We start from the raw sequence: 25,260 nt of genomic DNA, 5'->3' as shown, positions 1-25,260 counted from the left end.
CAAACATTTGAGGTTACTCACATCTGGTATGAGATGTTTCTGGGGTGGGGGTGGGGATGGGGGGGAGGAGGTTCCACTAGGGGCCGAACCGCACAATAACCCTGGGTTCAGTGTGGGGGGACCACTGTGGCTGCGGCAGGAAGAAATATCTCCATTGATTCTAGGTCCCTCATTCACGCAATACCGTTCACACAGGACACCACAAATTCTATGTAGTTGCACAGCTTTCAATATGGCATCAATTGAAATCATGTGGGCTGGTAGGAATGTTATAATGCAGGTTTTGGCATTATAGCTGTAACAAGATTTAAATACAAGGAGGATGAAATCCAAATATTGGATCTGAAAATAGATTTTGCACAGTGATAAATCAGGGGCCACAAACACATTTATAAAAGAAATAACACTCAGAGATAAAAATGCTGTCTGCAGTGGCAAAGTAACCAAAAGCTGACATGTAAATCTGCAGACATTCCACTTTCCAAAGTGTTTAAAGTCTTATTGTATTCATTGATATAGCCATTTCAAATAACTAATTTTTAGTTTAACAGATGCCATATCACACTCGGGAGCCATTTCCTGCATATAACCAAGAATTTATACAGTGCTTGGTCTCAAAAATCATGAAGGTTATATGACTTATTTATTCATTAGATAATCTTTTAAGGTTGTGAGATTTGTCATTGGTTTGCAAATATTGCAAACCCCCCTCCCCCCTACACACACACACACACACACACACACACACACACACACACACACACACATACACAAACAGTGATGCAGAAAATCAGACATAGCTTGCTGTTATTGTAGTTCCAGAAGCTGTGAAAGTTACATGTTTTCACTATTTTCAGTAATAAAATGAAAACACACTGAAATTAAATAGAGTACTGCGAGAGAATGCTCGAGTTTCAGAATACTGCCACCAGAGAGCTGTAGTGGAAGGAAAGTGGCACAATGAAGTACAACCAAGTTGAACATCATGTGGCAAGACAAAGTTGCATCTCTTAAGGTGCACCACTAAAAACTGGGAGTTCACATATGCAACTACAGTATGCCACTAGCTGTAATGATACTTTTGTTGAGTGTGTGAACCTGGCTTTATCTGGGTCACTTGGATTTTGGTTTGGCCAATGTTCAACCAGTCTCCTCAAGTGTTTTGATCCATTTCTAAATTAGGGGAACACTTTGAGCATCATTTACATTATGCAATCCATAATGATGCCAAAATTTCCTCCACACTACAGCCACCACATCATTGTTTTTGTAAAATGCTCGCACGCAGAATGCGTGGTCTGATCCTGAGAAGTGCTCCATATCAACTGTAATCCAAGCATGCGATGAATGTAACTCCTGCTCTCCTCTGATTTGTTGCGCATGCACAGAGAGCTCTTCAAATATAAACTTTCTTTTGAGACACTCTGTATAACAGCCATGACTGACACAGCTTTGTTCCAGTTACTATATAGCAAAAATTAATCACCAATACTAAAATAAAAAACTGTATTCTATACACACTAAATTACTGAAGACCTACACTTTCTCCTATGTTTCCTTTTAAATTTTGCACAAATGCCATGTACTATCCTGACATGTTGAAAATATTCAACACACATTACGACAAAATATTAAAAACAAATACTCTACTATTCCATGTCTGTACTTCGAAAAAATAACATCTTGGAAATTAATTTTCTAGTTCTCTAAAGTCACAGCAAGGGCAGTGCTGTTTAGTTTTTCAACCAGTTGCCTTAACTTTAAAATGCTCCACAGTAATGCATACTGGAGTGTACTGTCCTACTTAAGGTAATTAGTTAACTTTGTTTTTCTGTATTTTAAGATGTGCATCACATTTTGCATTTGATTATGCACTTGTTTTAATGCCTCATAATTTCCCATTAGTATTAAACTGTTCTTTGAAAATAAGAAATTTTTGTTACCAAGAGCTTCATTAAGTCACGTCAGCTACAATTTCTTCTTCACTTGCCGGGACGTACACAGTAAGATTGATATCTGCCTGGACAAAGTCCTCTATTCCACTGAATAATAAAGGTGGACAAAGTTCTCTGCCAGAGGAATGTCATCCTCATTCTTATCTTCATCTTCAGCACCATCAGCTCTTTCTTAAAACATGTCGCCCTCACTATGGGATCTGTATCTATATTCTGTGACCCCCTGTGACATGCATGGCAGAGGGTACATTCCATTATATAAGTTATTTGGATTTCTTTCCATTCCACTTGAGTGTGGGAAGAATGGTTGTTTAAATGCCTCTGAGTGTGCTATAATTAATCTAAACTTGTCCTCACAATCCCTATGTAAGGATTAAGCAGGGATTGTGCACTGAAGAGCCAAAGAAACCGGTGCACCTGCCTAATATCGTGTAGGGCCCCCAAGAGCATGCAGAAGTGTCACAACACAACATGGCATGGACTTGACTAATGTCTGAAGTAGCACTAGAGGGAATTGACACCATGACTCCTGCAAGGCCGTCCATAAATCCGTAAGACTAGGAGGGGGTGGAGATCTCTTCTGAACAGTACATTGCAAGGCATCCCAGATATGCTCAATAATGCTCATGTCTTGGGAGTATGGTGACCAGCAGAAGTGTTTAAACTCAGAAGAGTGTTCCTGGAATCACTCTATAGCAGTTCTGGATGTGTGGGCTGTCGCATTGTCCTGCTGGAATTGTCGAAGTCCATACAACATTAGTTGTATCTAGATGTATCAGGGCCCCATATCACTCAAATTGCACACACCCCACACCATTACAGAGCCTCCACTAAATTGAACAGTCCCCTACTTACATGCAGGGTCCATGGATTCATGAGGCTGTCTCCATACCCGTACACATCCATCTGCTCGATACAATTTGAAATAAGGCTTGTATGAGCAGGCAACATGTTTCCAGTCATCAACGGTCCAATGTCGGTGCTGAAAGGCTCAGGTGAGGCATAAAGTCTTGTGTTGTGCAGTCATCAAGGGTAAACGAGTGGTCCTTCAGCTCCGAAAGCCCATATTGATGATGTTTCATTGAATGGCCCAGCATTGAAATTTGCAGCAATTTTTGTAAGGATTGAACTTCTGTCATGCTGAATGATTCTCTTCAGTCATTATTGGTCCTGTTCTTGCAGGATCTTTTTCTGACAGCAACAATGTCAGTGATTTGATGTTTTACTGGATTCCTGATATTCATGGTAAACTCATGAAATGGTCGTACAGGAAAATCCCCACTTCATTGCTACTTCTGAGATGCTGTCTCCCATCTCTCATACGCCATCTATAACAGCACATTCAGACTCACTTCATTCTTGATAAATTGCCATTTAGCAGCAATAACTCATCTAACAACTGCACCAAACACTTGTTGTCTTATATATGTGTGTCCGACTGCAGTGCCGTATTCTGCCTGTTTACATATCTCTGTATCTGAATACGCTTGTCTATACCAGTTTCTTTGGTGCTTCAGTGTAGTATATTCCTAGAATTATTATTTAAAGGCTGTTCTTGAAATTTTGTTAAGCAGGCCTCCTTGGGATAGGTTACATCTGTCTGCAAGAGTCTGCCAATTCAGTTTCTTCAGCATCTCTCTGACTCTCTTCCAGGGTTCACACGAGTAGACTGACTACACCTTCCCAGTTTTCTACCAAGGCTTTACTGACTGTTTTACCCATGACTGAGCCTATTCCATTTCATATCCATACAGAGCGTACAACCAGATACTTGTAGGAGTTGGCCAACTCCAACTGTGACTCACGTATATTGTAGTCATAGAATACTATGTTTTTTACATTTTGTGAAGTGCACAATTTTACGTTTCTGAACATTTAAGCCAGTTGCCAATCTTTGCACCATTTTGAAATCTTATCAGGATCTGAATGAATATATGTAGCTTTTTTCAGACAGCACTTTACTATAGATATCTGCATTGTCTGTGGAAAGTCTGACGTTACGATTAGCATTGTCCAAAAGATCATTAATATAAATCATGAACAAGGGTCCCAACACTCTTCTCTGCAGCATACCTGAAGTTACTTCTACATCTGCCAATGACTTCCATCCAAGATAATATGCTGCATCCTCACTACCAAAAAATCCTTGATAGCCAATATGATCACAATTTTGAGACAGTAATTGTAGATGTATTACTGAGTCAAATACTTTTTGGAAATCAAGAAATAGAGCATCCACCTGACTGCCTTGATCCAAAGCTTTCGGTATATCATGAGAAAAGTGCAAGTTGGGTTTTGCATGACTGATGTTTTTAAAGTGCAGGGTGGTTGGCATGGAGGGGATCATTCTGTTTGAGATACCTCATTATGTTGGAGCTCAGAATATTGTCTAAGAGTCTACAACGTATCAGTATCAAGGACACTGGATGGTAATTTTGTGGATAACTTCAGCTACCATTAATTAAAACTTCCGAGCTGAATTGCCGTGATCCATATATAAAACTACTTCTCCTTCCTGACATTTCATTGCCTACTGCGGGCAACATCTTCTGACATGCGTCGGCAACTGGCTGCTGGGCACTTAGATGGCGTCACGTGTTTTCGACTTTAAAACTATCTCTGGCTAGTGCCATCTTTCTCGATTACAGGTAATCAATTGTCACTTCGTTGGTACAAAGTCGACCGCCATATCTTGTCTAGTTTTAAACCTTCTTCTTTTTTATAAAAATTATTTTCATGCTTGTAGATCTCTGTAGCTTCTCTATACATGCGGGTATAATAATGTGAGTCCTAGCTATCACGTTTGTCTCACTAAATTTTATTTCATGATCACCATCTTTGAAAACGTGTTCCACTATAGCTGATTTGTCAGTCTGTCCCAATCTACAGTTCCTTTTGTGTTCCGTTAGGTGGGTATTAACACTCCTTTTAGTTGTTCCAATATAAACCATGCCACAGCTACACGGAATTTTATACATACCTGGGGTAGCTAAGAGGTGTCATGCAGCTTTCTCCTATCTTAAACTTTCACTAATTTTCTTGATAGGTCGAAAGATTGTCTCCACTTGAAACTTGGCCAAAACTTTCCCATTACGGTCCATGATGTTATGAATCAATGGAAGAAAAACTTTTCCATCCGATGGTTGTTGTAGTGTATTTTTGGACACTTTTCTTCTAGGGTGGAGTGCTCGATCTATTTTGTTGTCAGTGTACCCATTTCTTCTGAAAGCCATTTGCAAATGGCTTAATTCATCTTCCAAATAAATTGGCTCACAGATGTTATTAGCCCTGTCCTTCTGCCTAGGATGATGATTCAAATCCTTATGTAGATAACGATCGGTGTGTGTGTCTTTCCTATATACCTTGTGCCCTAAAGTCCCATCTGCCCGTTTAATAACCAATACATCCAAAAAATTTAGTTGTCCATTACTCTCTTTCTCCATGGTGAATTGTATCGTTCAATTGAGACTGTTTATGTGCACCAAAAAATCACTCAGTTCCTCTTCAGCATGATTCCATATCGCAAAGGTGCCATCCAGGTATCGATACCGTTTCATAGGGCTTTTTTTGGCCAACTGCAGCACTTGTTGTTTGAGAAATTCCATAAATAGATTAGCAATAGCAGGGCTCAGAGGGCTGCTCATGGCCACCCCATCAATTTGCTCATAAAATTCGTTGTTATATTGAAAATAAGTCGAGGATAGACAATATCAAAACAAAGCTATTATATCAGTAGGAAACATATCAGCTATGTAAGAAAGAGCTTCGTCAACAGGGACCTTGGTGGACAGGGATACTACATCAAAACTGACAAGGATATCACTTGGACTAACTGTGATCTCCCTCAGTTTTTCGATAAAATGCATGGAATTTTTAATATGAGTGTCAGTTTTACCTATACACGGTTGCAACAAAGAAGCAAGATATCTAGCCAGCTCTTGAGAAGGAGCCCCAATGGCACTTACTATCGGTCTCAATGGGACATTGGGCTTGTGTATCTTAAGTAGACCATACAGTCTAGGACAGTAAGCGTCTGTTTTGCAAAGGTATTTTTTATCTTCTGTAGGAATGGAAGAGCTTTTTATTAATCGCAGGGTAGCACTTAACACTTTTGTTGTAGGGTCCTTTTTCAGTTTTTTGTAGGTGGTAGGATCCAAGAGGTCACTGATCTTTCTATGATAATCCTCACTCTTCAGCATGACAGTAGTGTTACCCTTATCAGCAGTAAGTACAGTAATATTCCTGTCTGCATTAATCTCCCATAGTGCCTTCTTTTCTCCTAGGGATAAATTACTGCTGGGTGGCTTGGCTTTACGTAATATCCTGGCTGTCCCCATCCTGATTTCATCGGCAAAATGTGGTGATAACAGATGAATCCCTCCTTCTCTATTGACAACAATATCTTCCGTGGGAATCTGTGATGGAGTGATAGGAAAATTTTCTCCTTTCGAGAGAACAGAGACTTCCTCCTTGGATAGTTCTTTCCTGGACAAGTTGATAACTGTATGGGAATTGTCTGTAATCAATGTTTCCTGTTTTTGTAAATGATCAAACTTCTTCTTCTGCTTGTTAGAAGACACTTCTGCACTAAGTTCCATAGATCTAGATTTAGTGAGACAAACGTGATAGCTAGGAAATCACATTATTATACCCGCATGTATAGAGAAGCTATAGAGATCTACAAATATTCCCTGTGATAATATCATGGTGAGCTTGGAAACACTGTATCCAAGATGAAGAACAATTGAAATTTATATTTGCCAACAGATGCACAAATCCATTTGCTTTTGCTTGTAGAATAGAGCCACTGACTTGCATGTTATTTGATCTCTGCTGCTGAAACAATGTAAGTAAAGCTTCTGCAATATCTTTGTGCTCAGATGTTCTCGCTGTTTTGGCTTTTAAGGAATTGTGTTTGAAAAGAGACTGTATTTTCTCTTTGTCCTTGCAAATTGTAGAAACTATTGGGAATGAGATACCCAATTCCTTCACAATGCTGATGTTTGTTTCCCCATTTTCTAATCACTATATTATGTATGACTTTTATTCAGTATTGAATATTTTCCTCTTTTTTTAAAAAAAATTGATGCTCACATTGACTATTTAACACACATACTGTTTTGAAACCAATTATTAACAGGAAACAAGAGTTTGAAAATAAGTGGTACATTGTTGTCAGTAACAACATAGGTAACAAACAAAAATGAACATTGGACATTATAGCTGAGACATTTCCCCCCAAAAAATGTATCTAACCATACATAATTTTATTGTGACTTGAAGTTGAGGCTAGATCACACCTAACATAGTAAATTAAGAAACCAAGTTGGTAAAATCATTCATTTTGAAAAGTGATGCCTCCAAATTTTTTATGTGAAAATTCTTAAAGGTTTTTAAATAAACCAAATGTTAATAATGTTCTACATTTTTATTCTTGTTGTCTGCATATTTGCAGCCCTCTGTTGATAGAGGGCTCCGAACTGCAGCGTGTAATATAGTGGTGTGTAACGTGACCGTCTGTGTATGAGAAAAAAAAATGTTATAATTGTGTTTCAAATTCTGAGAGTTCACCCACACATCACCATCTCCTTCAGCACAAAAAAGCCAGAACACACTTGAGCACTGTGACATCTACAACAATCCCATACCTTGGGTTCACTGTCATTGCTCACCCTCCATACAGTCCTACCTTGGTCCCATCCAATTCAATTTTCATTTGCTTCCAAAACATTCTGAACATGCTCAAGGAATTTGCTTTTATGAGGCAGTGCAAGCAGTGGTGAGGTTGTGGCTCCATGAACAAAGTCAAACGATCTAACAACAAATTGTTTTCTCATTGGGAGAATTGAGTTTGTTGCCAGGGTGACTATGTTGAGAAATAAATATATAGATGTAAGAATAAAGGTGTAGAATGTTAATAATGTTTTATTTAAAAAGCTGTAAGAGTTTTTGTATAAAACATTTGGGGGCATTACTTTTCATCATGTCCTCATAGGTCCTTCATGTAGATGCATGTGACTTTACGAAGAAAACAGGAATCACAGAGGGTCTTCCTAACATTCTGCATCAGAATTGCTTGGGAGAATACAACCTTCATAATATCAGAAGGGTCGACATTCATTTTGGACTCAGAAATCCACAGACCACCAGGTCAAATAAAAAAACATCCACTAATGTATCATCCATCTAAATGACAGATTTAGGGTTGGGAAGGGGATGGGCAAGTACACTACTTGCCTATGGCACAAAAATCTCTAATGAATTTGTGCTGTCTCTGGGTCATGTTAAATTCTTTGAATGCATTCATGCATCCCAAAAGTGTTATCATCAACATTCTCTACAAAGCAGTCATTGAGAGTGAGATGTTCAGAGATGGACATCCAGCCCAGAACACTTATGAAGATATTTTTGCACGGCATCTCATATTTTCATATGAGGAAGTTAAATAAATAACGGCTGTGCATTGATTAGACATATATTTTCATTAAGAAGGTGAAATACCAACTCAAAATATTAGACAATGTATGGTATTGAACACTGTACTTGTGTTTTTCAATAAAACTTTCCTGTGTATGTATTCACAAACTCATATTGCTTTATAAAGCAATATTTTGGCCACTCTTGCAAGCGGTCTTCATTAGAGTGGAATATTCATACCACCCTGGTGAAGGCCATTTCCAATAGTGACCAAAACATTGGTTTATAAAACAACATGATGATGCAGTTAGTTACATAGCTAGTAATGTTTTCTGAAGGCAACAGTAGCCATGGAACCCTAACCTCATGCACTAGTACTGTTCTTTAATTCTGTGTGCCATTTACCACTAAAACATTAGCAAATATGGAAACATTTTATTCAAACGATAGAAAACTCCCTCTACAGCATGTACAGCTCATGCCTTCTGCTGGGCTCAAGGATTCTAACACTTTATTGTTGAGTTAAGTGATCAGCTTTTACTACTCACTGTGGTGACCAGCAGGTGGCCAGGATTTTTATCAAAAAATGTGTTAATGATTTCTGAGGGTAGGTGCACTTCTGGTGGACAGGATGATAAAACTAGCAAAAACCTCTAAAGTCAGTGGCCTCTAAAATCAGTGGTAGCCCTTCTATCTTTAGCCCACTGTTATGGGATGGCTCTGATCCAGAGCTCCTGTGGAGACTGCATGATTGATAAACTGAAAACGTTTTCACTGCTTGACAGCAGCAGCAGCAACAACAACAACAACAATAATAATAATGGTTATAACATATTTCGGATGAAGTACCATAGGAAATAACTGTAGTTGAAATAACTGTTCACTACTAGTTTGAGGAAGTTGTTCATTTCAATCTTGTTTTGAGTTTCCATTCTATAAATTATTCAGAGTTTTAAACAAATTAGGTGCATGGACAGATTCTGCTCTTTATTTCAAGAAATGGGAAACACTGTCTGAGAGACGATCAGAAATCAAAAGTAATTTATTCTAATAATGGTAACTGATGACAGCAGAAAACAGTATCACAATAAATGACTGTTGATTGTTCTCTAATAATGCACCCTTATTGTTTATTTACAAAAACTAGAAATTGGTACCTATATAACCAGATATAGGTATAGTATGAAAATGAAGCATTGTAGGGGACTTCAACCATAGAACTGGATTTCATTCAGAACGCTATCTGGTACCTAGCATGCTTGGCAACAAGACTTCCTCACTTAAGACATTTATTAAATTTTTTATGTCTGTGGAGCGTTCTCTACAATGGTATTGGATAAGTTTACATGAAATGTGAAAAATTAGAAGTTTAAAATATACATAACTACATACATACATCAGTAAAATGGCTGATTTCTTCAAAATATCCTCTGAAATACAAGTATCTATACAAAAAAAAACAATGGTATATGTACATAATTACCAAAGATTAAAATCACTTTATGCTTTCTGCAAGTTTTTACATATTTTCACAGTTACATATGAAACAATACATTAGTTTTTTACTTCAAGGTATTTTTTAACACTGTATGGAGAAGTTTTAATCAAGTGAGATGTTAGTCTATTTTTGAAAACAGACATGTTTTCTATTATCTTCATATAGTTTGGCAAACTGTTGTACAAAAGTCATCCTGATTTTATAGGTTCTTTGCAAGTTAATTTGAGTTGATTTCCTTCAATATGATAATCATTATTTCTTGCGTTATAGTTATGGATATCTCTTTGTAACAATGCAGCATGGCTACTTTTTACACAGATAATTTTTTCATGTATGTATAGTGATGCTGTTTTCATTATGTTTAGTTCCCTGAATTTATTTCTGCTGGAATCTCTAGAAGAGTTTTTATTAAGCATCTTACAGCATTCTTTACTGGCTCTTTGTATGGGCACATTTGCAGAATCTCCCCACACTCTGCATCCAAATTTGTATGTGTGTGCAACTGTGTGAATGTATATTCTGTAGTTATCTCTGAAGAAGGACATCCTCCAAAAGCTTAGCAACATTACATAGACAGCTGTGAACAGTGGAATGTGCTTAACTTCCTTATAGAGCCACCTCTCTCACACTAAAATGTCATTCTCAAGTTGTGTTCTTTTTTTACATTAGAATATACCTCACAAATGTAAAACAGTCTAGTGCAACAAGTTAAATATCTCTATAAGCTTATCATTCATTCTGTACCAGGCAGTTGACTGAAGATTATATGTCAGATACCTGAATCATTTCACTTTGAGTCCAGCCACTTATTCGTGAACTTCATCAATAACAGGCTAGTCATGACCACACCACTGCTCTTATGAAAGAAGAAAATTTTTCATCATCAAAAGGCCAAGACATTATATGACAGTTGTGAGTTTGGTGGATACAACAGTATTGCATAACTGAAGGATCCAGAATGCATGCAGGAACATAACTGTGGTGTGTTTCACAACTGATCCAGGACAGTGAGAAGGTGAACACATCATTGTAAAATCAATTTTTAAACAAAATGCAATTGAAACATGTTACTTCATTTCCCTGATCAGTGGGTACAATTTGGCACCAGCTTTAGGAGACCAGACAACAAATTAAACAAGTAGTCCTCAAAGAGTGGTTAGGATTTGCCAAGGAAAATGTCCATCATAACTGGTGAAACATTGAGGTGTGTGTATCATTGTGGGCAATATGTTCATGAGCAGCTGATGAACAGCTTGGGGAAAAAGCTGTGACTGAGAGCTTCCCTCGTCTGAGCATTCTTTGAGCAACATTGCTCACAAGTGCATCAGCACTCTGAGCCTGAACATCCCTTTGTCATCACCAGAAATGCTAACAGTAGATGGCTCTCATTGAGCAATTCATGAACAGCTCATGAGCAACATACACACTTGTGAGTAACTTGCTCAAGAGTTATTCAGACAGGGCTCAGTTTGCAAGTGTATACATAACTTTGTATTTTCTGATGAAATGGTATTTTTCTCAGTTAACAATGGTTAAATATAAGTAAATAAGTCACAACATGTTCATTTTGACCCCATATATGTCTGTGAGTCATCTCATAGTGACGTGTCTGTGGCGGCATGTGGCTGGATCTCTTTATTTGGACCTGAAGTGCTTCACAGGGTGATCACTGGATTCATGTTGTCCAGTAATTATGAGTAATGCCACAATCCCATCGGTTCAATAATTGTATTGTGAGGGAGTAATCTGTTTTCTGAAAGACTAGTTTCCAGAACACATGTTGAGATGTTGCTGTGATTGTCTGCAGAACAGACAAGATTATTATTCCTAAGTGTTCTCCTCACATGTTTATGCATAGAACCCATCAAAAATGCGTGAACAGGAATGAGATGGATGCTACAAGAAAACTGGCCAGACCCCATACCAAGAAGATGAAGTAATCTTTGAAACATTAGGGGAGTAGGTGCCAAGAAATGAGGGATTTATTTCCGTCTTAATAGACTTCCTCACTAAAGTATGAGATCTGCGGAAGCATATTAATTGGTGAAGAAATCATGTTCTGCCAGTTTCAGGGTCCAAAACAACTTAACAAGAACTGCGATCTCTTTTCTCTGTTAATTTTAAGTGCTTTACAGATGCAACACAGTATAGCAACAACAGAAGAATATGCAGCTTTGGGTAGGGGTGGGAGGAGTGTTGAATCACATGTAACAAAATGGAAGTGCAGTCTAACCTTTCAACAAACACACTAAGCTATATACACATTGTACTGTTTTCTCCAATGTTGAAGTGATGTATCTTAACAATTTTACATCTTTTACTCCAAGTCAACAAAGTAATTGCAGTTTCCTTATCCACATCATGAGAAATTAAATGCCACAGGATTCCTTGTGAGTTTTTAAAAGTGTGTATCCTTATTCTGAGTATCAAGAAAATGTACCTCATTCTATCATGCTCGCAATTAAACATGTAAATCTTTATGAGCGGTATTGTGTACTCTGTTATTTTAGTAGCTCACAGACTACTTGGTGCGAATCTCAAACTTCAGCTGTAGCAACTGTTTTATACTGCCAAGTATGTATACTGTGTGGAGCTCATTAGGTTTTAATTTTAATTTGCTGATTATTTCATAGAATGAAGCACCTCAAATACAATGATTTCACTTCCATGTTCAATTGATCTGTATTACAATTGACTAATTTTTCCTTTCTTCACTCATGAAAATATTAAGAGTTATCGGGTATGGAAACAACGTGCAGATGAAGCATTCCAAGCAAAGAATAAAGAGGAAGTCATGAAGAGAAGGCAAAAGGCAGCCAAAGAGAGAAAAGAGAAGATGGAAAAGGCAGAGGCAGCTCAGAAGGCATTTTCTGCCTGGAAGGCACTTAAGGATACTGAAATCAAAACCCAACAAGAAAGAAACAGGTTTGACAAATTGTACATATTTGCCTTGCTACTGGCTGAGAACATCAGTGACCATATTATTTTTCACTGTAAAGTTTATTTCACTCAGTGCTAACAAAATTTATTTTGTGCCTCTACCAGCTTTGACCGTCTAATCGTTATCAATAGCCCAAAAATATTGTTTGGCTGAGTGCTGTGTCAAAACATGCTGGGAATTCATGGAGGCTCCCAGCCCTCTAAAAGGAATCTCAATGAAATGTTGACTGTTGACCAGTTTTGACGTAGCCATCAGCCAAGCAATATTTATGGGTTGTTGGTAAAACACACACACACACACACACGCACACGCGCGCACACACACACACACACACACACACACGTGCACTCTTCACTTATTTGTGTGATTGTGTTATTTATTTTTCTGTATTTGTTTTTCCTCCTTTTATTCATTTTTCATTTATTTCTGTCCTTTTTATAGTTAATTCCATTATATAGCACACTATTTTTTGTTTTTTTGTTTTTCCTACTAAGATGTAAGTGGTGGCAGGATCTGGTTCTATATTCATGTAGAGACCTGTTTGCTGGACACTGATTAACAGTTTTTTTATGAGATCACTTTGTGAAAAGTTGGACCATTACGGAATACGGGGAGTAGCTCACAATTGGTTCACCTCTTACTTTAGCAACAGGCAGCAAAAGGTCATTATTCACAATGTTGATAACGGCTGTGATGTGGGATCTGAGTGGGGTACTGTCAAGTGGGGGATGCCCCAGGGATCTCTTGCACTTTTTGTTATTATTCATACAGCGTTTGTTTGTACATTCTGCTCACTTGTTCCCCAGAAAGTTAAGCTGTAATGCATTACAGAATGGACATACGCAAAATATGTTGTTCTAGTGTCCGGTTTAGCTGCGAGTCAATGGGCATTCTGAAATCTAAATCTTAGCTTTATTCTCATTGTTATTTTCATTTCTAGTCTTATATTTAGCATGTTTGTCTTGATGTGACATTCTGGTTACCTTCCTGTTCCCTTCACATTTATTTTTTCTCATATTTTTTGCTTTTTTGTGGCAGTTCTTCCACAAAGAAACTACTCATTTTACCAGCCAAGAATTTATAATTGTTAGCTGCGTTATGCTGGTGCTGGCTGCACATTTGTTGTCCTAACTTAAGTATCTGATAAGTAAGTACATTTTATTCAATATGTATCACATCATGTAGTTTCATACTGAATTAATGCATATTATATTGATTTTGGATAATATAAGCGCATAGTGTGCACTGTTTGATATGGAATCCTTAATTTTTTTTTTTTTTTTTTTTTTTTTTTTTTTTAAAAAAAAGCTTTAAAGCTTTCTTCCTTTTATAAATTGTCTGTGTGGTGGTTGTTGATTCCTTCAAGACTCAGTGCTACTGTGATCTAAATGACAAAAACCCTTATAATTTCAAGATTCTGTAACGAAAAGTTTAACTCAAACCCTGCACTTTTATGTAATCTTTTTCATAATTCTCACTATAATTTAGTTTATGATATCAATATAATGGAAGGAAACATTCCACGTGGGAAAAATTATATATAAAAACAAAGATGAGGTGACTTACCGAACAAAAGCGCTGGCAGGTCGATAGACACACAAACAAACACAAACATACACACAAAATTCAAGCTTTCGCAACAAACTGTTGCCTCATCAGGAAAGAGGGAAGGAGAGGGGAAGATGAAAGGAAGTGGGTTTTAAGGGAGAGGGTAAGGAGTCATTCCAATCCCTGGAGCGGAAAGACATACCTTAGGAGGAAAAAAGGACAGGTATACACTCGCACACACGCACATATCCATCCACACATACAGACACAAGCAGACATATTTAAATATGTCCATATTTAAATATATCCATCCACACATACAGACACAAGCAGACATATTTAAATATGTCTGCTTGTGTCTGTATGTGTGGATGGATATGTGCGTGTGTGCGAGTGTATACCTGTCCTTTTTTCCCCCAAAGGTAAGTCTTTCCGCTCCCGGGATTGGAATGACTCCTTACCCTCTCCCTTAAAACCCACTTCCTTTCGTCTTCCCCTCTCCTTCCCTCTTTCCTGATGAGGCAACAGTTTGTTGCGAAAGCTTGAATTTTGTGTGTATGTTTGTGTTTGTTTGTGTGTCTATCGACCTGCCAGCGCTTTTGTTCGGTAAGTCACCTCATCTTTGTTTTTATATATAATTTTTCTCACTATAATTTAGGAATTATTTAATTATATTAACAAATGTGTGATTAAACAACAGAGAGAAACTGTAACTGCCTTGACTACTCCATAAATCTGAATGGACTTTCAGCACTAGTTGCACTTTTATTTACATAAAAATGCAATTAATGCTGAAATTCTGTTCAAATCATATGCTGCAGTTGTGGATGCCCTGTGTCATAATGTCTGAAATAGATCTGTTCACAAAATGAAAGAAAAACAGTAGTTGCCCAAAGAACATACAAATTGTGAAGTTCATAAAGTATATTTGCTTAATGAAGACAGTGACAGAGAACCATATGAAAGAGATTAAACAGATATCTGTAGCAGACAGATGAAGACATTGAGCATGAATATAAGGAAAACAATAATGAATGCTGCTGATGAAACACCAGATAATAAGAAAGATACATTGGAGAGGGCCCTCAGAATCTAGTCACCTGGCCTTGGAGCAACCATAAAGCTCGAACAATAAGTTCATCTTGAATGGCTTAAGGTGCCAACAGAATAAAACAACAGATTTATGAACAGAAAAGGTACATTGCTAAAAAAAGATGGTAAAAGATAGCCACCAAGAATATTGGAAACAGTTTGTAAGTATAACTGAAGATGATATCCACGGAAGACAAGCACTAGCCTGTAAGACAATGAAAATACTTAACAAAGTAGACAGAGAAACAGTACAGATAAATAACATTGAACAGCAGCTATGAGTCAAACACTACTAATGCCTTTGGCATTTAGACAGGCAGAGAGAAAATGGTGAAATAGCATATATAGACTCACAAGATGTGGGTGACAAATACACAGAAGAGGTGACAGAGCCTATGATGGTTTTGAAAAACAGGAAAACTGTCAGACATGAGCAGCATCAACATTGAACTCCTGAAATACAGTGAAATCTCTCTCCACCTGAAACTGTTAAATCTATTCAATGTGTGTTGGAGAAGAAATGTCATACTAAGAGCACAGCACCAGCAAAAGTTATATCACTGTATAAAAAAGGAGATAGAAGTAACTGTCAGAGTAATAGAGGGGTTAGCTCCATGGATCCTGAACAGCAGATTTAAAAGTAATATCAGAGTGCTTATTAAATGAAGAACAAACAGGTTTACACGTGTAATATTTGTGATGAAGCGATAATCGAACTGATGTACCAATAGGTCTGTCAACACTTGTGGACAGAAATCAATGAAAAACATGCAGAATTTAATTAAGAAGCCCACTTAGCATTTGTTGATCTGGACAAAGTGTGTGATAAAGAAAAGAGGGTAACCACACCACAACAAAGAAAAGAGGGTACTCATACCATTTAATACATACATTAAGAAGCCCATATAAAAACACAATAGTCGCTTTAGATACAGAGAGCTAGCTGCACCTTTCACCACTAACAGGACCTATCATTACTAACACGCTACAACATGACTATATCCACAAATAAAACTAAAACAGTGACTTTTATAGGACAAGACCCTGTAAGAACAAAAATAGTAGTAAATAATACAGTAGTAGAACAGGCCAGCCATTTTAATTATCTGGTATATGATTACACATATGAGTATGACAAAGATACAGACAAAAATGTAGCAACATTTGGAAACATATCTGGAACAATATACAGATACTTTAGAACCAAAATACAAAAACATTCATGAAGTTTTATAAAGTAATGGCCTTTCCACACTACTCTACATAGTGGGTCATGGGTCAGTTACAAACTACACAAAAATGTAAGAGCCAGGCATCTTAAATGAGACTTATTGGGGCTGCAAAACACTATACCTGTGTAAAAAGATTAAGAACTACTGGCATGAGGAAGGAATTTAAACATATTTAACATAAGAAATGAAACTAGAGACAACAGAAGAAAATGAAGTGAATGTCTGGGCAGAATGAACAGGAGCAGACTAGATTACAAAGTTATAAATTATAATCCCTTAAGCCAAAGAGGTGTGGCAAGGCTATGGAGTAATGGGCAACATAACAGGCCTAGGCCTAATACTTGAACTGCAGAAGAAAAAAATTTCTGAGACAATATTAAATGGATAGATTCCTACTCACTACATAAAAGAAGTACTGAGCACCAGACAGGCACATTGAAAGAAATTGGTAGATTAATATCAGCTATTAATCCTTCTTCAGACATAGAAAAGCACACCCACTTTCATAAATGCACAAGTCACACATTCATGGCCACTGCTTCCAGGTTCTATATGTCGCCACTTCTCATAGGGGATGTTGGGAAAGAAGGAATAAGTAAAATCCCTTACATTGTATGCTAGCAGCCACTGCACACAACACCAAGTTACTGTGCCTGAGTAGTAATGTTCAAGTATTTGAATAAATCAGTACCGATCCATCTACATAGTTCAGAAAAGCTGGTATTGGGGAAGGGGATGGAGGATGGTCCAGATGGCACACATTGTGAAAGATCCATTGAAATCAAGTGCATTGTGTTCAGCAGTGCATTATGATACAGGGTTGTCAACTCTGCTTTGGGCTACAGGTTGGTGCAGGCCATTCAGGTGGACAACTGGTTGGCGGTAATGCCTACATAAAAAGCTGTGGAGAAATTGCAGCTGAGTAGGTACAGTATTTGGTGTGGCTGCTTTGACAGGTGGCCCTGCTACTGGTGAGATAGAGTAAGCCTCTGATGGGACTACAATAGGATATGATGGGTGGGTGTATTGGACATATCTTGCACCTGGGTCTTCCACAGGGATATGACCCATGGGGCAATGGGTTGGAAATGGGTGTGGGATAATGATGGACGAAGACTGCGTATATTGGTTTGGCAGTAGAGTACCACTGCTACTCTGTGAAGAGCTTCAGCATATGAGCAACAGAATTCTCATCACTGCAAATATGACATCCATAGGTGGCCAGATTGAATGAGAGTAACTTTCTTGGTGTGGAAGGGATGACAAATGTTAAAAAGCAGATACTATTGATGCTTAGTTGGCTTGATATGGAGAGAAGAATGGATGGAGCCACCACAGAGGTGGAGGTCAACATCCAGAAAGCAGACACATTGGGTTGAGGAGAACCAGGTGAACTGTATGGGAGAGGAGGTGTCAAGGCTGTGGAGGAATGAGGGTAGGGTGTCTTGACACTGGGGTAATATTGCAAAGATATCCTCAATGAATGAGAATCAGACAAGGAGTTTGGGGTTTTGAGAGGCTAGGAAGGTTTCCTCTAAATGGCCCAGGTTGATATAGGAGAGTGCCAAGCATGTTCCCATGGCTATTCTGCAGATTTGTTCATATATCTTCTCCTCAGAAGAGAAGTAGTAACGTGTGAGGATGTGATTAGTCAGAGGTGAGGAATAAAGTGGTGAGTTTGGAGAAAGAAGGATATTGGGAGAGGTAGTTTTTAATAATGGTAAGGACAAGAACATAAGGGATGTTAGTGTACCAGGAGTTGGTGTCAATAGTGACAAGCAAGGATCCAGGTGGTAGTGGGAAAAGGGTGAAGAGCTGATGAAGTGGATCATATCTTTAATTTGGGAGACTAGTCTGTGGGCAGCTAGTTGGAAGTGCTGGACAGCAAGAGCAGAGATCATTTTGAAAGGGACTCAGTAACCACCCACAATGGGGCATCCAAAATTGTTGGGGTTATGGATTTTGGGAAGCATGTAGAATGCTGATGGGCAGTGGTCAGTGGGTTTAGGATGGAGATGGATTCAGGGGAGAGATTTCAGGACTGATCTACTTCTGAGGTACTATCACTGTGGCAGGGCTTACAGGTGGAGGAATCAGTCAATTGGTGGAAGCCTTCTTTAATGTAATTGCAATGAATCTTCACAATGTTGGTGGAGCTTTTGTCTGCTGGGAGGGTGACTGAACCAAGGTATGTCTTGAGGTTGCAGATGGCTGTTCTTTCTTTCACTGAAAGGTTTGTTTTCCTGTGAACAAACCTGGGGAAGGATGGTAAGACCAGCTCTCCCCCACACCCATCAAACTCCCCCCTGGTTATCTTGAAGCAAAGCCTTACCTCCAATGTGGCCTTGCCCTCCTTGCACAGATCATGATGAATCACCTGACAGAATCTGAACCTGACAGAAGGCATTGGACAGCTGTCTGATTCCTTCATATACAAGCCCTGCCTTGTGTCAAACATGTTTAAATATTCTTTATGTATAATAATACAGGAGTGTTTAGCATTCATATAAGTGGTAAAGACTCCCATCCTGTTATACACATGGACTACGTAAACATGTTTGACACAAGGACAGTGCCCTCTTAAAAGGAATGATATATACTGATGTACTTTGCAATGAGCTCTCACTTGAAAATGACATAGTAAAGTAAAGCAGTCATCAGCCAAAGATTGTTTTGAGGACCACAGTGCTTTACTAGGCATGGTCCTGATGGAGGTGATGTGCCTTACCTTCCTCAGACTTTTGAGCTGACTTGGCTAGCCAGTTATAGGGGGCCTGCAACTCGGCATTTGTCACATCAGTAAATACTGAGAATGGCATATTAGGCCCAAATCATGAACATGGTGAATAAATACATTAAATTAGAAGCCAAGTGGAAAATATTACCCTTTCTAAATTATTGCAGATCTATAGACACAAACAAAATAATCTGAGATCACTCTCATATAATGGGGTCACCTCTGATAGTGCATCTGCAGTGTCAAGAATTCCCTTGCCCAGTATGCTGGTCTCATTAAGGCCTTCACAGAAAGATACTATCCTCTGAACCTAGTCCACAGACTAATTTCCCACCCCATGCTCTCACACACCCCTAATCCTCTCATCACCCTGAAGAACCAGCTAAAAATGAGCACCCCTCTCATTACCCAATATCATTCCAAACTGGAAACCACATCCTACACCAGGGCTTTTGGCAATTTGTGATCTTGGCTGGAAATGAGGAACATCATATCTACGGTTCCACCCATCCCTCCCAATGTGGTATTCTGTTGCCCACCCAATAAATGCAATATCCTGGTCATTCCTAATGTCACACCTGCTCCCAGTTCCTTATCACACAGCTCATATCTCTGTGGTAGACCACAGCCTTATCCTATACCATCAGAAGCAGGCCCACCTGTTAAAGCAGCCATGTCATGTACTTACTCTGAAGCAATTTTGCACAGCATTTTATTTGGGCATGACCACCAACCAGATGTCCTCTCAAATGAATGGACACCACCAAACCGTGGCCAAGAGTTGACCACTAAATGGTGGGAAATGCTGCTGAACACAGCGTTCTTGATTTCAATTGCTGCTTCATAATTCTGTGCCATGTGGTTCCATCCCCCAACGCCAACTTTTCTGAACTACATAGGTGGGTGATGTACGTACATCCTTCATTGCCGAAATGCTCCTGGTCTCAATCTCCATTAGCCCCCAGCCACACACCCACCCAACCCCACCCTACCCTGCCCCAGGACCCTAACTACACTCATCCTGCACCCACACCCTCTTCCCAGCATTCTCCCCTTCCTCTGTTCTATCACGCCCCTCGCAAGTGGAGTGCACAAATTTACCAGTGCCTGTGTCCCTGTCACACTCTTTTTTCCATGCACCTGCTGGCTCTCTCTGAGCTGTCAGTTACCCTTCCCTCCCTCTCATTCCCCAGTTCCTTTCTCCACTTTCCCACTCCAACCAACACAAACCCTTACCCCAGTCAACATGCAGCACTGCAGTCCTGGCATTGTCTCTTCAGCCAGCATAGTGTATCTGTATGTTCTTATGTATCCTCTAGATCAAAAAAGGATTCTTCTGGAAGTTAACAAAGTTTTCAGCTATGTTTATGTGCCTGTCACTGACAGAATGCCTCTACTAATCTGTGAATTGCTGCCTTTACTCCTAAATAATTTATGTTCTACAAACCTTTCATTACCGAATCTTAGTTGTTATAAGTTTTCCATGTGGTACAATGTCAAACACCTATCAGAAATCTAGGAGACAGGCTCTGCCAATTCACTTTCATCTACTACTGCAAGACATTCTTACAATTACAAGACTCCCCCCCCCCCCCCCCCCCAATGTGTTGTTGTTGTGGTTTTCAGTCCTGAGACTGGTTTGATGCAGCTCTCCATGCTACTCTATCCTGTGCAAGCTTCTTCATCTCCCAGTACCTACTGCAACCTACATCCTTCTGAATCTGCTTTGTGTATTCATCTCTTGGTCTCCCCCTACGATTTTTACCCTCCACGCTGCCCTCCAATACTAAATTGGTGATCCCTTGATGCCTCAGAACATGTCCTACCAACCGATCCCTTCTTCTGGTCAAGTTGTGCCACAAACTCCTCTTCTCCCCAATCCTATTCAGTACCTCCTCATTAGTTATGTGATCTACCCATCTAATCTTCAGCACTCTTCTGTAGCACCACATTTCGAAAGCTTCTATTCTCTTCTTGTCCAAACTATTTACCGTCCATGTTTCACTTCCATTCATGGCTACACTCCATACAAATACTTTCAGAAATGACTTCCTGACACTTAAATCTATACTCGATGTTAACAAATTTCTCTTCTTCAGAAACGCTTTCCTTGCCATTGCCAGTCTACATTTTATATCCTCTCTACTTCGACCATCATCAGTTATTTTGCTCCCCAAATAGCAAAACTGCTTTACTACTTTAAGTGTCTCATTTCCTAATCTAATACCCTCAACATCACCCGACTTAATTCGACTACATTCCATTATCCTTGTTTTGCTTTTGTTGATGTTCATCTTATATCCTCCCTTCAAGACACCATCCTTTCCGTTCAACTGCTCTTCCAAGTCCTTTGCTGTCTCTGACAGAATTACAATGTCATCGGCGAACCTCAAAGTTTTTATTTCTTCTCCATGGATTTTAATACCTACTCCGAATTTTTCTTTTCTTTCCTTTACTGCTTGCTCAATATACAGATTGAATAACATCGGGGAGAGGCTACAACCCTGTCTTACTCCCTTCCCAACTACTGCTTCCCTTTCATGTCCCTCGACTCTTATAACTGCCATCTGGTTTCTGTACAAATTGTAAATAGCCTTTTGCTCCCTGTATTTTACCCCTGCCACCTTTAGAATTTGAAAGAGAGTATTCCAGTCAACATTGTCAAAAGCTTTCTCTAAGTCTACAAATGCTAGAAACGTAGGTTTGCCTTTCCTTAATCTTTCCTCTAAGATAAGTCGTAAGGTCAGTATTGCCTCACGTGTTCCAGTATTTCTACGGAATCCAAACTGATCTTCCCCAAGGTCAGCTTCTACTAGTTTTTCCATTTGTCTGTAAAGAATTCGTGTTAGTATTTTGCAGCTATGGCTTATTAAACTGATTGTTCGGTAATTCTCACATCTGTCAACACCTGCTTCCTTTGGGATTGGAATTATTATATTCTTCTTGAAGTCTGAGGGTATTTCGCCTGTTTTATACATCTTGCTCACCAGATGGTAGAGTTTTGTCAGGACTGGCTCTCCCAAGGCCGTCAGTAGTTCCAATGGAATGTTGTCTACTCCGGGGGCCTTATTCTGACTCAGGTCTTTCAGTGCCCCCCCCCCCCCCCCCCCCAAAAAAAAAAAAAAAAAAAAAAAAAAAAAAAAAAATGCTAAGTGTTTGAGAGAGACTTCTGTTCCTCCAGGATCATTATAATGCTTTATTTTAGAGTATGCTTTAAGATTGTAAAACAGGCAATAATGGGAGATACTGGTCTGTAATTCTGAAAAACATATTTGCTCGTATAGTAAACATGACTGACCTGCATTCTTTTCCCATCATATGAGATTATTTATTTACTGCAGATGAGGTTCTTGATAAAACAAAAGTAATAATTGGGACTTCTAGTGCTGTATATTGAATTCAAAATCAGCCAGTTATACCCAGGGCCTGGTGCTTTGCTGGATTTTAGTAGTCACCTTTTTTTCAATATAATTTCAAATTCAGTTGATAGATGCCATTGGTTCTGACATGAATAGTTTACTTCACCTAGCAGTAACCCAAGATTTTTATTGCTCCCAGGATGACCTCTTCCATATGATGGACAATTCTTCTTGGAATAGATCCTGTGTGCATTTTGTATTTGTTCCCTTCCAATTACACTATATATAATGCATGTAATATTTGACCTGTCTCTCCATCTGTGTCAAATGGTATTATATTTTAAGGCAATTTCTCAGTCCAAGCTAAGCCCAAAAGCATGTAACATGAATGATTTTTGTTGTGAATTGAAGTGTGTTGTGGAAATATGTTCAAAGTATACTAACTAATGGTTTTTGTTATGGTGAGTCCTTAAGAAAATTAACTGTGAATAATGTACAGCTCTTTTAACCAGTGGCTTAGTTCAAACATTCAGTATGAAGAATAAGAACAATCTGCACAAAGACTTGAACATCACTCACTTGAGTCAAAAAAGATGTCAGTTATTCCAGGAACACATATTTTCAGTAACTGGACAGAAATCAAGAATATAACATAATATATAGTAATATAACATAACTTGAATGCTGTGTAGTATTCAACTAATGTGTACTTTAACTGCAGGAATGTGATCAATAAAAGTAAACATGATACATCATCATTCTGTGTATGTTACACCTACTGTATCAGTTTATTAATCTGTAAATGAAAATTAGTGTTTTTAGTTGCTCCATATTTTTGAAGGCTTGTGGTATGAATACTAAATCTAAGCACATTAAGTCTTGGGTAAAATATCTGTAGAGAGGTGAGTTGCATAAGATGTAAAACTCTTTCATTTGTGAATATTTCAAGATATTGAAACAGGGTTTTTGCAACTATTAATAAATGAATTAAGAGCATTAAGCATAAAACAAAATTATGTGCCTCACAGTATCTTAAACTGTTTAAGAAATAAAAAGGGTGTTATACTTTATGGGTCTCATCCTGTATATTATATTCCTTGATATGTTTCGTAGCCATGAGAATATGTCCACTATTGGTGCATGGAAGTATAAAATATCTAATGTAAAATGGTGGAACACTTTCATAGCATACAGACATATTCTACAAATTGCAATTACCATTCCAGGCGACATAACCGAGTCAAGATACAGAGAGAACAGATGCGTGCCACAGAAAGACTGTACCAGGCAGAGCAGGCATTTGAAGACTGGCTGGAGAGAGTGGAACATAGGAAAAAATTTGGCCGGTCAGGTCCTGTTTCACCTGTACCATGGAATCCAGGTGGAGGGCCAATACAACTAACATAATTTATTTAGTGGTATCAGGTTAAGAACATATCAGAACCATTTCTCCAACAGAAATTTTATTCCAAAAATTAAAAAAAAATTAAGAATAAATTTATCATTTTTCTGTTATGTTAATGTTGTTTTTTTAAGTTCATTCCTAATTTCTTTGTTGCCAGAAAATAAATGATCATTTCTGGGATCATAATGAGATTCCTATATTTAAAGAAGAGAAATGTAAGAATTCATTGGAAGCATCTTTCAATTACAACAATATCTTTCACTCATTTCTTAGTATAAAATATGATCTCATACATGTCTTTTTTTTTACCAACAATATTAGCAGACTGTATATCAACAAGTATTAGCTGTATTTAGTTCCAAACAGCACTGTATGTGAGAAGTAAATGTGGAATTTCTAAAAATACTGAGATCTCATATTTTGTAATGTTATTGAGGTATATTATCAGTTTTGTAAATTGTAATTTTTCTGTTATGTTAATATGTTTTATGATTACTCTTATTGTCTTTGTTGGCAGACAATAAAATTTTAAACACTGAGGGTCTGCTCTTCAAATCTCTCTCTCTCTTTCTCTCTCTCTCTGTGCTGACATCTGCATTTCTCAGTGAATAACCTGAAATTACTATCCTGCCATTGATCTATATTTTGTAGTTTACAAACAAACAGATACAAATTTTGCAGTCTCGAACTAAGACTTCCTTAGATGTATTAGGCTCGTGTCACCATGTTTGAACGCAAGTAAAATGGATCTTTGTTCGTACATTTTCTCGGTTCTTTTCCCATTCCTGACCATGACCAGTTGGTCACTAGCACACGTTCTGTTCACATTTACACTTAAATAATACTTTTCTGGTAGGTCATTCTTGCATTTATCCACTTCACATGATGTTACGTGATCCATCTTTTACAGATATATAAATGTAAACCATTGAATTATGTTCACAGTTAATTATGACACATGCTTTGCTTCTGTGATACTCTGATGAACTGACTGGGAAGCCAATGACTGGAAGTAATTCTTTTCTAGTCACAAAGTGGCAGTCCACTTAGATAACATTTGACCAGAAGAGGTAGCA

At 38.3% G+C, this 25,260-nt stretch overlaps 1 protein-coding gene across 2 annotated transcripts in view; it reads left to right on the top strand.

The window, feature by feature from the left end:
- Positions 1-24,560, top strand: part of LOC126464393 (protein maph-9-like) — a 144,321-nt gene extending 119,761 nt beyond the window's left edge. The window contains exons 7-8 of one of the 2 annotated variants that reach the window (XM_050096230.1): positions 12,602-12,795; positions 24,006-24,560. In XM_050096230.1, the coding sequence (XP_049952187.1) occupies positions 12,602-12,795; positions 24,006-24,186 (375 nt within the window). In that variant the 3' untranslated portion in view covers positions 24,187-24,560. The remainder of the gene's footprint in view (positions 1-12,601; positions 12,796-24,005) is intronic. The other variant, XM_050096232.1, reaches the window with a different exon arrangement.
- The last annotated feature ends 700 nt before the right edge of the window (positions 24,561-25,260 follow it).

This window comes from Schistocerca serialis, chromosome 1 (assembly GCF_023864345.2).
Source record: "Schistocerca serialis cubense isolate TAMUIC-IGC-003099 chromosome 1, iqSchSeri2.2, whole genome shotgun sequence".
Classification (NCBI taxonomy): domain Eukaryota; kingdom Metazoa; phylum Arthropoda; class Insecta; order Orthoptera; family Acrididae; genus Schistocerca; species Schistocerca serialis.
Note: the sequence above shows the minus strand (reverse complement) of the source record. Positions and strands in the feature narration are given on the sequence as shown.